This window comes from Jaculus jaculus, chromosome 5 (genome assembly GCF_020740685.1).
Source record: "Jaculus jaculus isolate mJacJac1 chromosome 5, mJacJac1.mat.Y.cur, whole genome shotgun sequence".
Classification (NCBI taxonomy): Eukaryota; Metazoa; Chordata; class Mammalia; order Rodentia; family Dipodidae; genus Jaculus; species Jaculus jaculus.
The window spans coordinates 25,220,792-25,235,016 of NC_059106.1; the positions used below are offsets into that span (position 1 = coordinate 25,220,792).

General features: G+C 42.8%; 1 protein-coding gene across 45 annotated transcripts in view; it reads right to left on the reverse strand.

Annotated features, from left to right (window-relative positions):
• The window catches only part of Clasp1 (cytoplasmic linker associated protein 1), a 263,726-nt gene that overhangs the window by 94,491 nt on the left and 155,010 nt on the right, over positions 1-14,225 (reverse strand). For 31 of the 45 annotated variants that reach the window (XM_045150064.1, XM_004659747.2, XM_045150061.1 and 28 more), the window contains 2 exons: positions 6,309-6,416; positions 2,514-2,540 (listed from right to left, as the gene is read on the reverse strand). In XM_045150064.1, the coding sequence (XP_045005999.1) occupies positions 2,514-2,540; positions 6,309-6,416 (135 nt within the window). The remainder of the gene's footprint in view (positions 1-2,513; positions 2,541-6,308; positions 6,417-14,225) is intronic. The other 14 variants (XM_045150081.1, XM_045150066.1, XM_045150080.1 and 11 more) reach the window with 1 other exon arrangement.

Sequence of the window (14,225 nt, forward strand, 5' to 3'; positions counted from 1 at the left end):
GAAAAACCAAAAACAGCTACTGAAGAAGCAGAAATAGAAACAAAACAAAAACATCTCAAGCTTTATTTGGGAAAATGGATTCCAAGAAAAGTCCTTTAATCTAACAAATGGAAGACGGTGGTACAGATGAAATAGCTAGAAATTTGATACAAAAACAATCACCAAAAAAAATTATTTATAATAAGCTCAAACATATTAGCAGTCCTAACAAATGTGGCTGGAGTAAATTCCTCTATTGAAAGATAGGAATTCTTAAACTGATTTTGTTTGTTCAGTTCTGAGGATTGAACCTAGGGATCTGTATATATTACTCAAGTGCTTTAGCACTGAGCTACACGCCCAGACCTTGAATTGATACTGAAGAAAATAAAACCAAACTACATGTTGTTTATGAAAGTCAAATAAAATGAAACAAAAAATAAATAAAATACAAAATTTAAAACAAGACAAATAGTTGGGTATGGTGGTGCATGCCCCTTTAATCCCAACACTGGAGGCAGAGGTAGGAGGATAGCTGCTAGTTCGAGGCCACCTTGACTACATATGAATTCTAGGTCAGCCTGGGCTTGAGTGAGACCTTATCTCGAAAAATAATGATAATTAAAGATCTTTCACATTGATTCAAAAATAAGTGAAAACAAACTACTATAGTCCAAACAGCATAACTCTAAAATACAAAACATAAAATAGAGAAAAATGATGGGTGTGGTGGCACATGCCTTTAACAGCACTAGGGAGGCAGAGGTAGGAGATTGCCATGAGTTCAAGGCCACCCTGAGACTACACAGTGAATTCCAGACCAGCCTGGGCTACAGTGAGACCCTACCTCAAAAAACAAAACAAAACAAGACAAAAATAGAGAGAAATATAGGGTAAAATGGGAAAAGCACCAATTCTTAAAAACCTTCATAGAAAGACTGATATAATCCAGAGACATCAACAGAACAAGCGGTCACAATTTTGTGTGCACTGTGTAGAATACACATGTACATGATATAGCCATAAATTCTGTGGGCACAGCGTGAGAGTATACATGTACATGAGACAGTCATGAATTGTGTAACAATGCCTTTGTCAGTGGTAGACTACATATCTAACAACAGTCCTGTGAAATTATGTCACTAGTGACAGTGGGCCATCTTAGCTTGTGTACCTGAGGATAATTACATGACGACTGTCTACCACTTCTCTGAATGTCCCCTCACATTACACAATGCTTGACTGCGCCCACACTGCCTTCTTGCATACATGTGCATATCATAACAAACAAAACGCATGCTCTTTTCACCTTTCCACGAGTTTATAAATATCAACTCTACACTACACTTCAAAGCAACTCTCAAAACAATCTGCACAAGTAGACATTACACAGGCCACATTCTCTGCAAAGTATTCGATGAAACTAACAATAGAAACAAGCGAGAGGACTGACCATCTTTATTAACAGCTAAGTGTCTAGATATACCTATAACTACTTCCTGTGAGACAGAATTCTCATAGAGAAAAATAGCCAAAATTCAAGCATTTATATGTCCAAAACTAGTCATTTACTTAAGAGGTATGAACATTTGGTCCCCATACTGTTGTGGAAAGTTGTGAAGCTCACTGAAGAAAGTGGGTCACTGGGAAACAGGCCTTGAGGTTTTGTAGGCTAGCCCCACCACCCTCTGCTTCCTGCCTGTAGGTGTAACTAGTTATTTCAAGCTCCGGCCACCATGCCTTCTCTGCCATAAGATTCCTGAAAACTGTAAGCCAAAATGAACCTTTCTCGCCCTAAGTTGCTTCTGGTGGGGATCTGTTCACAGAAATGACAAAGAGCCAATACACGTTCCCTAGGTAGAGAAGGCAGTGAGTGATATTCAAAGACGTGAAGTACTGGGACAGAATGACTCAAGGGGAAAACATTTTGTTTGTTTTTGGTTTTCTCAAGGTAGGGTCTCACTCTAGCCCAAGTTGACCTGGAATTCACTATATATTTTCGGGGTGGCTCAAACCCATGGCAATCCTCCTACCTCGGCCTCCCACGTACTGGGATTAGAGGCGTATGACACCACAACCAGCTCGGATAAAAACATTTTTGAAACAACACTTACCATGAAACTATACACATACACTCTCATTCACACAGAGAATACAAATTTTAAAATTATGCATTTTAAATGTTTCCAAAATTTTGTATATTGAAACTATCACTTATGCTAATCACTTAGGTGACTATGTACAAAAATTGATATAACACTCAAGTGTCACTTTGAAAAATCATTGTAAAGATCAGGAATGTACTTTACCATGAAAAGCCATCTCAGGACCTACTACATTTGTCTATAAAATCTGAGCATAAGGTAAACTATGAAGGTATATAAAAGGCAAAAAGAAATCTTCTTCAAATTTTAGTATTTGAAAATACAGGAAATACAGAAAGATTAATTAAGCTTATAATAAAGAAATTAATATTATGTAAAGATCATGGATAAGGGAGAATTTTAAAAATGCCAAGAAGAGAAATAGCTTACCCCCAGCAGGATTAGCAGATCTGGATCCTTGATTATGAAAGCAGACGAAAGGACAGGCAAAAAGTGGATTAAAAGACAACACAATACAGAAAGTCAGCATGCAACACAAAACAAATAACACATTTACAAAACACATTAGCAAAGCAGCTGTTGTTCTGAGGGCTTGTTTCTCCTGCTCTAACTCTATGCTTCTGTTTGTTCTATAGTTATCACAGTGTGCTAGCATTTATCTCAGATCTGTTTATGAAACATTAATGTACAATGTGCCAAGCTTGGGAGAGGTGGAGAAGAGGAAGATGAGCACCCTGCCCTCCCAGAGTGCATCTCTCCAACTCTAAGCAACCTGAGGGAAGCAAATACAACTTAATCCTGGTGCACCATGGCTGTCTTCAATGCTTACCACACAGTAAGTGCTTAGAAGCATGATTGGAGAGAAACTATGAACTATTTCAAACCTGCATATCCTGACTTTTCTTAATCTTCAAATATTTACAATATCCCAATTAAGGGCTCTAAGTCTAGTATTAATAAATCTACTTAACCTTAAACCAAGACGATAAATGTACGTCTGATGGTTTACATTGACTGTCAACCTGGCAGGACCTATCATCACCTAGGAAACAAGCCTCTGGGCATGCCTGGGAGGGATACTGATTAGTTAACTGAGGTGGGAATATCCAGCTTAACTGTGGGTGGCACCATTCCATATGCTGGGGCCCTGGGCTGTATAAAAAGGAGAGTGCTGGCTAACTACCAGTAGTCATACCTCCCTGCTTCCTCACTGGACTGAGGGTGATCAGCTGCCTCAAGCTCCTGCCACCACACCTCCCTCCTTGCAGAACTACGACCTCAAATTGCAAGCTCAAATAAACCTTTTCTTCCTTAAGTTGTTTCTGGTTGGGTATGTCCCAGGAACAAAAACATAAATAATACAGACACTATACCTACATATATAAAGAGTGTGTATGTGTGTGTGTGTGTGTGTGTGTATGTGTGTGTACATACACACACACACTTTATATATATAGGTATAGTGACTGTATGTGTGTGTGTGTGTGTGTGTGTGTGTATACGCACACACACAAATACACATATTGCTGGGCATGGTGGCATATCCCTCTAATCCTAGCACTCAGGAGGCAGAGGTAGGAGGATTGCTGTGAGTAAGAAGTCAGCCTGGGACTATAGAGTGAATTTGAGGTCAGCCTGGACTAGAGTAAGACCCTACCTTGAAAACATTCATCATTAAAATGTGAGTGAGAGCAAACAGTCATCATTAAAATGCTTGTTAAAATACCTAATCCACATGCAGAAGCTTGGGTACAGGCTCTGTCATGTGCCAGTTTGGTGGCAAGGAAAGTTGAACAGAGGCTTGAAAATGGAGCTCGCAGGCCAGGCTCAGAACGTTGCTGCATCTAAAGAATTCAAGGTTGCTGGGCATGGTGCCACACACCTTTAATCCCAGCACTCAGGTGGCAGAGGTAGGAGAACAGCCATGAGTTTGAGGCCAGACTGAGATTCCATAGTGAATTCCAGGTCAGCCTGGGCTAGAGTGAGACCCTACCTCGAAAAACCAAAAAAAAAAAAAAAAAAAAAAAAAATCAAGTTCTCTCAACCTCGCCAAAGGAGCAACTTTAATGTTCACCATCTTCCCAACATCTACAGCGCGAAGACACAGGATTAACGCAGCTGTGGTGGGAAACCCTGAAGAGGCCAGAGCCACAAACAGCAAAAAGTAATATGGCACAGTTAAGACACTCCCCCCCTATATATAGATATATAAATTAATAATTGTTAATAATATTAATTATAATTATATTACACAACAATTAAATATATAATTATTAATCTATATTTTTGATTAAGAAGAACAAGGTCATGACCACATCACTACCCTATGTTTCCAGAGACCCTGAGGACTAAAGGAGAGGCCAGAGCCAGGGTGCACATCCCACAGCAGAAGCTTCTGAGCTTCAGTGGCACCCCCATCTCAATAAAAAGCCATCTAAGTTCTACAAAAGCAAGGCCTGTGTGGTTTTAACAGACTCCACCTAGCCTCAGTGGGTATAAACCCACGCTGAGCTTCTCTCTTGGGCAGCTTGAAGAAGTGATGGGGTGTCTGCGGCCACACCACCCTGAAGTGGACAGGGATAAAGCTTTGCAGCCCTGTAGCCATTAAGGCTCTAAAAGTCACTGCTGTTTGCTGACCACCCATCATCACCTGTGAGCTTCAGATCTCATTTAATCTTCACGGAAGCCCCATATGTAGTGGGGGTGGGGGGCCAGAGAATCACTCTATTTACAGACAGAGAAATAAGGCTCACAAATACTAAAAGGTTTGCCCAACATGCAGAGGAGCCGGGTTTGTCTGACGCTGGAACCCATGCTCACAGCTTGCGTACCACATAGCCTATACCTCTAAGGTTCTGGTGCCTCAATGGAGAGTATGATACCTCTCCCACTGTCTTTGCAAAAGGGATGAGAACAGTCATCAAGAGACATGGAGAGTCTAAACTCACAAGGAGCTGCAAAAAAAAAAAAAAAAAAAAAAAAAAGCAAAACCCTCAGTCTGGCCATGGTTTGGGAGCTGTACAGGGAGGAGGGGACTGATCTGAGGAGCATGTGTAGCTTCGGGGATGGGAAGACTCTTCCTCTCCAAGGCCACCCAGCCCAGGAGCTTGCTAATACCTACCCATCTCTGCTCTACATGCACAGAGTGGGAGAAGGTCACACATGGCCATGTGGGGCAGGCAGAAGACAGCAGGGATGCATGGCAAGGGTGGGCAGGATAAATCCACTCCAGCTACACTAATTCCCTGAGGCTAAGCAAACACACTGCTCACATACAGAAAAGCCACCATGGAAGAGAACAAGGGCAGCGAGAAGACAGATGCAGGCCATGAAAGTGAGCATGGAAGGTTAGGGAGCTTTGACTGGATTTACTTATTTACCGCTGAAGAAAAAACTGGCATTAATAGTTTCTGCCTATGTCCTATTCTAAAATGGTATCAGAAAAGTTCCTTATCAATCTGAAATTTCTTATATTTTTATTGTGTGTGTGTGTATATACATGCATCAAGAACACTTGCTGCTACAAACGAACTCCAGACACATGCATCACTATGTGCCTCTGGCTTTACATGGATACTGGAGAATTGTACTTGGGCTGGCAGGCTTTATGAGTAAGCACCTTTGACCAATAAGCTAGCTTCCCAGCCCAAATAGTGTGTGCATGGGTGCGTATGTGCATGCTTAGAGGAGTGAATGCATGGGTATGGAGGTCAGAGGTCAGTGCTGGATGTCTTTTTCAACCACTTTCCATTTATTTGAGACAAGGTCTCTCACTGCACTGGGCATTGACCAATGTGGCTAGACTAGCTAGCCAGCAAGCCTTACGGATCCTCTTGCCTCTGTGATCCCTGTCCTGGGATTACAGAAGTGCGCCACTACATCAAGAATTTTACAAGCTCCTATCCTTGTCAGGCACTTTACCCACTGAGCCAACTCTCCTGCCTACACATAAGTTTCAATCTGAGAGACCTCAGGATAGGGAGGGAGCATATGTTTTAGTGTTTAATCACATGAAATTTAAATTCCCTGTGAAGGAGAGCAGAGTGTACTCAGGGTGCTCCACCTTGTAAGCCTGTGTAGCTATTTGGTTACTCACTATACATTAGAGCCACAAAAATGTAAGTTCCCAGTGAGATGTGCCAATGCAAATACTGCGAACTGCTCAGCTGCAGGACGGCTGCAGAAGAAAGCTAAGGTAACCAAGAGCAAAAATATACTTCTTACGCTGAGACTGCGAAACCACTTTGGCGCGACTGCGGCCCCGACTGTCCGAGGGTGTGGAGGCGACATTGGTGGCACTCCCAGAGCTTTGCCGTCTCGTACGGATCCGACCTAGAGGACACAGCAAAAACAGTGTTTCCATAACATTTTCAGCAAGTGTGACTTACTCAAGAATGCACACCACAAAACTGGGCACTGGCATGGCCACCAATATAGGGAGCAGGGTTTCTGCCAGCCAGAGGACAAGACCAATGTGACTGATTACAACAGGCTAACTTAATGTTTTTTTGTAAATTCTCCACAGGGCTTCTCTGACTTCAAGGAGCACAAAATGCTCTCTTGCCACAATTCAACCAGAATTAGATGTGCTTGGGACAAACAACCCAGCACCTGATAAAGTTTGCAGAAAAGAAATGCATAAAAACCAAATTCTCCAGTTTGAAGGCTCAAGAAAAGGAAGAAAGTATAGTACATAAAAGAGAAGGACTGGAACCATGACACTTAATAGAAATTGAAGTAACATCTATAAGTTAGATATGTCTATTAACCCAGCACTTGAAAAGTGGAGGCAGGAAGATCAAGATTCTTGACTATATACAAGACCCTGTCTCAAACTCCACCTTCCCCTCAAAGGGGGTCGGGGAGAGATGCATGTACCCAATAGCCATCTCCCCAGCCTTCCAGTTGCTAAGAACTTTGTCCAACATACTTGTTGAAGTTTTAGATGCTTTTTGCATGTTTGTGATGAGATTTTATACTGAATGTGAACTGCATCAATACTTTTTAAAACATTAAACTTGGGGCACACCTAGGTGATCCCGAGTACACACCACACGAATCTTTGTATCGTACTCTAGAACAAAGCACCAGAGGGTGGGGTTCCTGCGTTTAGTCACTGAATTTAGGTAAGACTGAAGTTATCGAATACTTGATAGAATCTGTGTATAACCATATTTTTCTCAATTCTTATTAACATTTTCCATGATTATAAAAAATATCTCATTTTTTTTAATTTTTTATTTATTTATTTGAGAGCGGCAGACACAGAGAGAAAGACAGATAGAGGGAGAGAGAGAATGTGGGCGCGCCAGGGCTTCCAGCCTCTGCAAACGAACTCCAGATGCATGCGCCCCCTTGTGCATCTGGCTAACGTGGGACCTGGGGAACCAAGCCTTGAACCGGGGTCCTTAGGCTTCACAGGCAAGTGCTTAACCGCTAAGCCATTTCTCCAGCCCGAGTATAACCATTTAAACACGGGAGATCCTGATTACCAGGTTATCTTTGTCCTAAGTGGTTTCTAATTTTTCATTTGCAAGTGTGTGTGTATGTGTTTAGAGGCCAGAGGTTAACATCAGATCAACTCAATCACTCTCCACTTTATTTAATGAGGCGGGGTCTCTCACTTGACCCAAAAGCTTGCCACCCGAGCTAGTCTAATCAGCCAGCACACCTAGGGAATGCTGACTCTATCCACCCAGAACTCACATGGTTAGTGGGGATCTGAACTATGATTTTCATATTTGCAAGGCAAGTGCTTTATCCACTGAGCCATCTGTCCAGCCATGTTTTTTATTTTTAATATGACTGCACATTTATCCGTACAGAATAATTTGATGCCTGTGTAACCATTAAATCAGAATTAGTTTCCTTCTCTATAAACACTTATCATTTATATTGTGAGCCTTTGAATGCCTCTTATCTAGTTCTTTATAAAACAGTAAATTCTTGTCACTCTACTGTGCTGTGAAGCAAACAGTAGAACTCACTCCTCCCATCTGTCTCTGCTTTGTACCTGTTAGCCAACCTGCCTCTACCCGCCACTCCCCTCTTCCTTCTCCAGGAATTATTTTTATGACAGGAGGCAGTGGAGTTTAAAGAGATTCTTATTACTCAAGTGTTTTATAAGTAACTCAAATTGCTTATTCTACTTTTTCTTTTTGAGGCAGGGTCTCATTCTAGCCCAGACTGACTTGGAACTTATTTTGTAGCCCATGCTGGCTTCCAAATATGACTGTCCTACCTCAGACTCCTGAGTTCTGGGATTAAAGGCATGCATCACCAAGCCTTGCTGTTCTTTTTTTTTTTTTTTTTAATTTGGGATGTGTGTATACAACGCATGTGTGCATCTTCATGTGTGAATGTGGGCACATACCTGTTACGGCATGTTGTGTGCTCAACTTTCAGGCACAGGTCCTCACCTTCCATCTGTTTGAAGCCTGATGTCTCCTCGTCATCTGCTCTGCCCACCAGGCTATTCAGTCCTTCAACTTCTAGGAAATGCTCCTGCTTCTGTCTCCTATCTTGCTATAGGTGTGCTGGGATTACAGAAGCAATCCTCCTACCTCACCCTCTGAGGAATGGGACTGTAGGAGTTGATCAGCACACCTGGCTTCAAGTCTGTTTCTAATGAAATATTTTGGGGTTTAATGAATCTTGTCTAACTTGCTTAAATTGCTGTCAATTTTTTTTAATTTTTATTTTATTTATTTAAGAAAGAGAGAGAAAATGGGTACACCAGGGCCTTCAGCCCTGCAAATGAACTCCCAATGCATGTGCCATCTTGTACATCTGGCTTATGTGGGTCCTGGGGAATTGAACCTGGATCTTTTTGGCTTCGCAGGCACAAGCCTTAACCACTAAGCCATGTCTCCAGCCCTGCTGTCAGGTTTTTTTTCCTACGAACTTATAAATCTCTGCTGGTCAATACTCATTCTTATTTTTATCATACTTAAAGAGTAAATTTGTGCCTTTTTCTTTACTTCAGATACTATTTCAGTATTTTCAAAGAACCAAGTTTTTAATTTCATAATCCTTTCTAATGAAAATCCTAGGATTTTCTGACCACAGAGGCACTATTAATTCTTTTATAAAGTCCTATACAAAGGCTCATCTTATGGTTGCAAAAGGATTCTAATTTCTTGCTTAGGGGAGTTTTGTTCCCTCTCTAATGAGCAACAAGGAAGTCCTCTTTAGGTAAAAGTTACTTTTTTCATTATTAATTATGTGCATACTTAATATGGCTGTATCACATGCTGGTACCATACTTTACCTCATACCTGCCCTCTTTCCAAAGGGGGTCATCCTCACTGGGGTAGCAGGTTTTCCCTGTGGGGGTTGTGGGAGCAGTCAGTTATTGGGAAGAAGCAATGCCTCTGTGCATGATGTCCCAACTTGTGGCAATCTTTCCAACCCCTCTTTCCTGAGCCATGTTGGGGGCATTTTATGTCTACTTCAGTGATGGGCTCTTAGGAGCCTCTGGATATCTGCTTTGGCAGGTGTTGAGTGTCTTGCTCATCTCCCCAATTTCTCTGTGGTTCAGCTGAGGCTTGGCTGAAGTGCGAAGGGTGAAGTTAATCTTGTTGGACCACAATGGTACAGGCCTGGGAAGGGCTTGGGTTGCCTCCTCCTGTACTACGCAGTCATCCCAGGAGTGGCCATGGCCCAGGCTCAGCCAAGAACCGCAGGGTGAAAGCCAGCTTTGCCACCTCCCCACTCCAGCTCTTGTCAGGGTCTGGAGTTGGGTGGCTACACTGTCTTTTGTGTACACATGTGCACAGTAAGTGGGGGGAGGCTAGAGGACAACCTGCAGTGTTGTCCTCAGGAATGCCATCCACTTCTTTCTGAGACAAGGTTTCTCACTTGTCTGGAACCTACCAATCAAGTTAGATTGGTTGGTTAGCAGGCTCCAGTGATCCTCCTGTCTCTGCCTCCCCAGCACTGGACCACAGTTACGCCTCACCAAGCCTGGTGTTTTTACTTGGGTTCTGAAGATCAGATTTATGGCCTCATGCTTTTCCTTCTTTGTGTGTGGGGGGAGGCAGCTACATAATTTGAAGGGCCTCTGATACAGGTATATCTTCATTTCATAGGCAGAGGAGTGTTTTGGGATTGATTTCCACTCTACTGAGCTGGCAATATTATTTTAAGTGCATGAATTCTTTTTAAAGAAATGCTGTAAAATATTCTGTGGTCTTCAGGTAAAACAACGGCTATTCAACAAATGCAGGAAACCATAAAAATATACTTTAGTTGTGGACTAGGATCTATCAAAGGGACATAGATAGATATGAAAGAAAGGAAAGCCAGTGTAAGAATAACAAAAATAATTAAGAAACTGCAAAACAACATAAGAAAAATTCTAGAGGAAGAGACCATTGAGATGCATCACAAACATCATCAGAGAAAAGCAGACACTGGGGAAAGCAAAGACTCATATGAGGAGAGTAAAGTCTCCAGCTTCCATGGGACTAAGGACAAATCATGTGCTTTTAAACACTGCTGCTAATGACTTTTTTCTTAGCCATTTTCCATTCTTCTAGAAAGATCCCAAAATAGGGCAGATTAAATCTGTGTCCCAGGTTTAACTTGCAGGCATGATGCTCTACATTCAGTTCAGCCTAAGGCCTAGTTTCTTTCCTTCCTTCCTTCCTTCCTTCCTTTCTTTTTTTTCAAGGTAGGGTTTCACTCTAGCCCAGGCTGACCTGGAATTCACTATGGAGTCTCAGGGTGGCCTCAAACTCACGGTGATCCTCCTACCTCTGCCTCCTGAGTGCTGGGATTAAAGGCATGTGCCACCATGCCTGGCTTAAGGCCTAGTTTCTTAAGGAAGCAGTAAAAGTTTTGACAAGTCAAAGGCTTTTGAACATCCAAAAATTAACTCAAAATCAAACTCTTAGCTAGTCTGAGGTATTTCTGGCAGGGCTTACCTGTGCTGCATTATGCGACTCCACTAAAGCCACCAACAAACACTGCCTGACACACCTTTGCTTATATTTGAGACTACTGTACATTATGAACTGTGGTGTTTTACTGAACATACAAGGATTTGCTCTTATAAAACCATAATGGCTTAACTATAGAAAACAGACTTCATAGTTTCCTACCATCATGTCTTAGCACATGCTGCAGTTTGAATTAGGTGTCCCTCATAAACTCATGTGTTCTGATTGTTAGGTCACTAGTTGGTGGCAATTTGGGAACTGGAGGCTAGCTGGAGGAGGGGTACTGTTGGGGGCGGGCTTTTAAGTATTATACAGCCCTTTAGCACTCTTTCCTGCTGCGGTCCACCTGACATTGGCCAGGAGCTGATGTACAGCCTCTGCTCATGCTATGTTTCCCCTGCCATCATGAAGCTTCTCCTCAAGACTATAAGGCAACATAAACCCTTTCCTCCCATAAGCTACTTCTGTTTGGGAGCTTTATGCCAGCAACGCAAAAGTAACTGCAAGAGCATGTATCAAATCTTTGTATTAGAATGCATGTTATTAAAAAGAATAAATATGGGGCTGGAGAGATGGCTTAGCGGTTAAGCACTTGCCTGTGAAGCCTAAGGACCCCGGTTCGAGGCTCGGTTCCCCAGGTCCCACGTTAGCCAGATGCACAAGGGGGCGCACGCGTCTGGAGTTCGTTTGCAGAGGCTGGAAGCCCTGGTGCGCCCATTCTCTCTCTCTCCCTCTATCTGTCTTTCTCTCTGTGTCTGTCGCTCTCAAATAAATAAATTAATTAATTAAAAAAAAATCTCTGATTTGCCGGGCGTGGTGGCGCACACCTTGAATCCCAGCACTTGGGAGGCAGAGGTAGGAGAATCGCCGTGAGTTCAAGGCCACCCTGAGACTAGAGTTAATTCCAGGTCAGCCTGGACCAAAGTGAGAACCTACCTCGAAAAACCAAAAAAAAAAAAAAAAAAAAAAGAATAAATATTTTTTCTCAATCACTACAATAACGAAGTTGCCCAGATATATAAGTACTGTCTGAATTTTCTTCTCAGTGCTGGGATCAAACCTAGGGCTCTGTGCATACCAGGCAATGGTGCACACTGAACTATAACCCTAGCTGGTTTCACAAGACAGGGTAAGTAGCTCGGGCTGGCCTTGAACTTACTGTGTAGTCCAGACTGCCTTAAACTTGTGCCATCATGCTCAGTTCTGATGTTTTTAAAGACAGGGTCTTAATCTGCAGCATCAACTAGCCTGGAGCTCACTATGTAATACAGATCATCCTTGAACCCACTGCAATCCTTTTGCCTTGGCATCACAAGTGCTGGAATTAAAGGCATTGTACCTGCACCCCGGTCAGCTCTGAATACTTGATTAGGTTCTCTCTCTTCTTGTCTTAGGCGTGGGTAAAATATTCAATAGAATTATATTTTTAAATTTAAAGATCCAAGGTTTGGGGTGTAGTTCAGTAGTAAAGTGCTTGCTGTGGGGGGGGGGGCAGGTAGCTTTTTTAGGCAGTTAAGGTGACTGGGCCCCTGAAAGTAAGAAAACAGGAATATCTTTGGGTCTGTCCTTGTAGTCTCCATTTTGCTAAAGACCAAAGTATGACCTGACTTCTTATTTCTTATCTAGATCTGTTTTTCCACAAACAACCTGGGCCCCTCCTGGGAGGGAGGTCTCTCCTAGGATTTCAATCTAATCCTAACATTGTGGTTGGCCAAGTCCAGCCCCTGGAAGTTGGTGCCAAGGTTAGCCTCTTCCTGAGACAGCTCCAAGCCCTAACCAATCAGCTGTTCCTCTGGCTCACCTGAGCCAGAAGGTAGGGCCCACCACCATAAGGTTATAACTATGATTGATCACGAGGGCAAGGCAAGATCTCTCAACTGCCTGACCATTCAGGAACCTCCAGCTGCTGGTGAGGTTCCCCTCAGCTTGGCCCAGGCCCAGCTGGGCAGGGCAGAGAACCCCCTATTCCTTACTTTCCACATGGGCTCTTCCCCCACATGGCAGGAGCTCTTTAAAGTTTCTTTTCTGTCCTTTCCATGGGTTTTCCAGGCCCACCATATGGGCTCTCAAGCCAGGTGAGTGTCTTTCCCTTAGCTCTGTACCTCCCTAGACAAATATAATCATTTAATAATTATCCTTTTCAATCTTATTGTATTCAATTGCTTGCTTAAAAGTAGACATGAAGGGCTGGAGAGATGGCTTAGCGGTTAAGCACTTGCCTGTGAAGAATAAGGACCCCGGTTTGAGGCTCGATTCCCCAGGACCCACATAAGCCAGATGCACACGCATCTGGAGTTTGTTTGCAGTGGCTGGAGGCCTTGGCGCGCTCATTCTCTCTCTCTCTATATATATCTTCCTCTTTCTCTCTCTGTCACTCTCAAATAAGTAAAAAAAAAAAATGAACAAAAATAATTTTAAAAAAGTAGACCTGAGCCTAGGGCTTAGGATTCAAGGACTTTCATGAACCCCTAGCATCCTGTTACACAAGGTCCAGGGCTCCATCTTCCACACAGCAAAGAAAGAGCACAGAAGATTATGTAAGGATTTGAAACGCGATAATGAGGGGCGTGCAGACAAGGCACCAGTGACAGTGCCACAGCAGCCTTTTCCTACTAATCACCGCAGCGTCCTGAGCACTAACAGCTCTGTGAGTTTCACCTTGCAACAAAACGAACTGGGACAATGAGTTGAAAAGACAAGCCTTCCCAGATCTGTCTTTTCCTACCTATCATCAGAGGATTCATACTGCTCTCGTACACAGACACAACACTCATAGCACTCTTCCAACACAGTTTCCTACTGTCTCAGCCTGTGTTCTCTAAAAGTCAAGATCCCAAAGATCATTCCAACATTTCCCCTGCCAGAAGGAATACCTAAAGGTGCTTAGTTTCTTGTCCAATAATTAAAAGGGGAATTCTGATCTTGTTCAGGACTGTAGAACTGCTAAAAGAGGAAAAAGAAAAAAAGAGTATTGCCTGAACTTTGTTTTTTTTAATGCTGGGATGAAACCGGGGTCTTGTGCATGTTAGTCAAATGCTCTGCCAGTCTTTGGCTTTTCAAGATAGGGTCTCATTACTCTTGTCCTGGGTGGGAAAACAGGCCGATTTCTATTCTGTTGTACAGGCTCATGACATCAGGGCATTCTGAGGAAGTGTGTGGGTGCTTCCTATTTAATATATACTATTCTGTTCTGACCCCA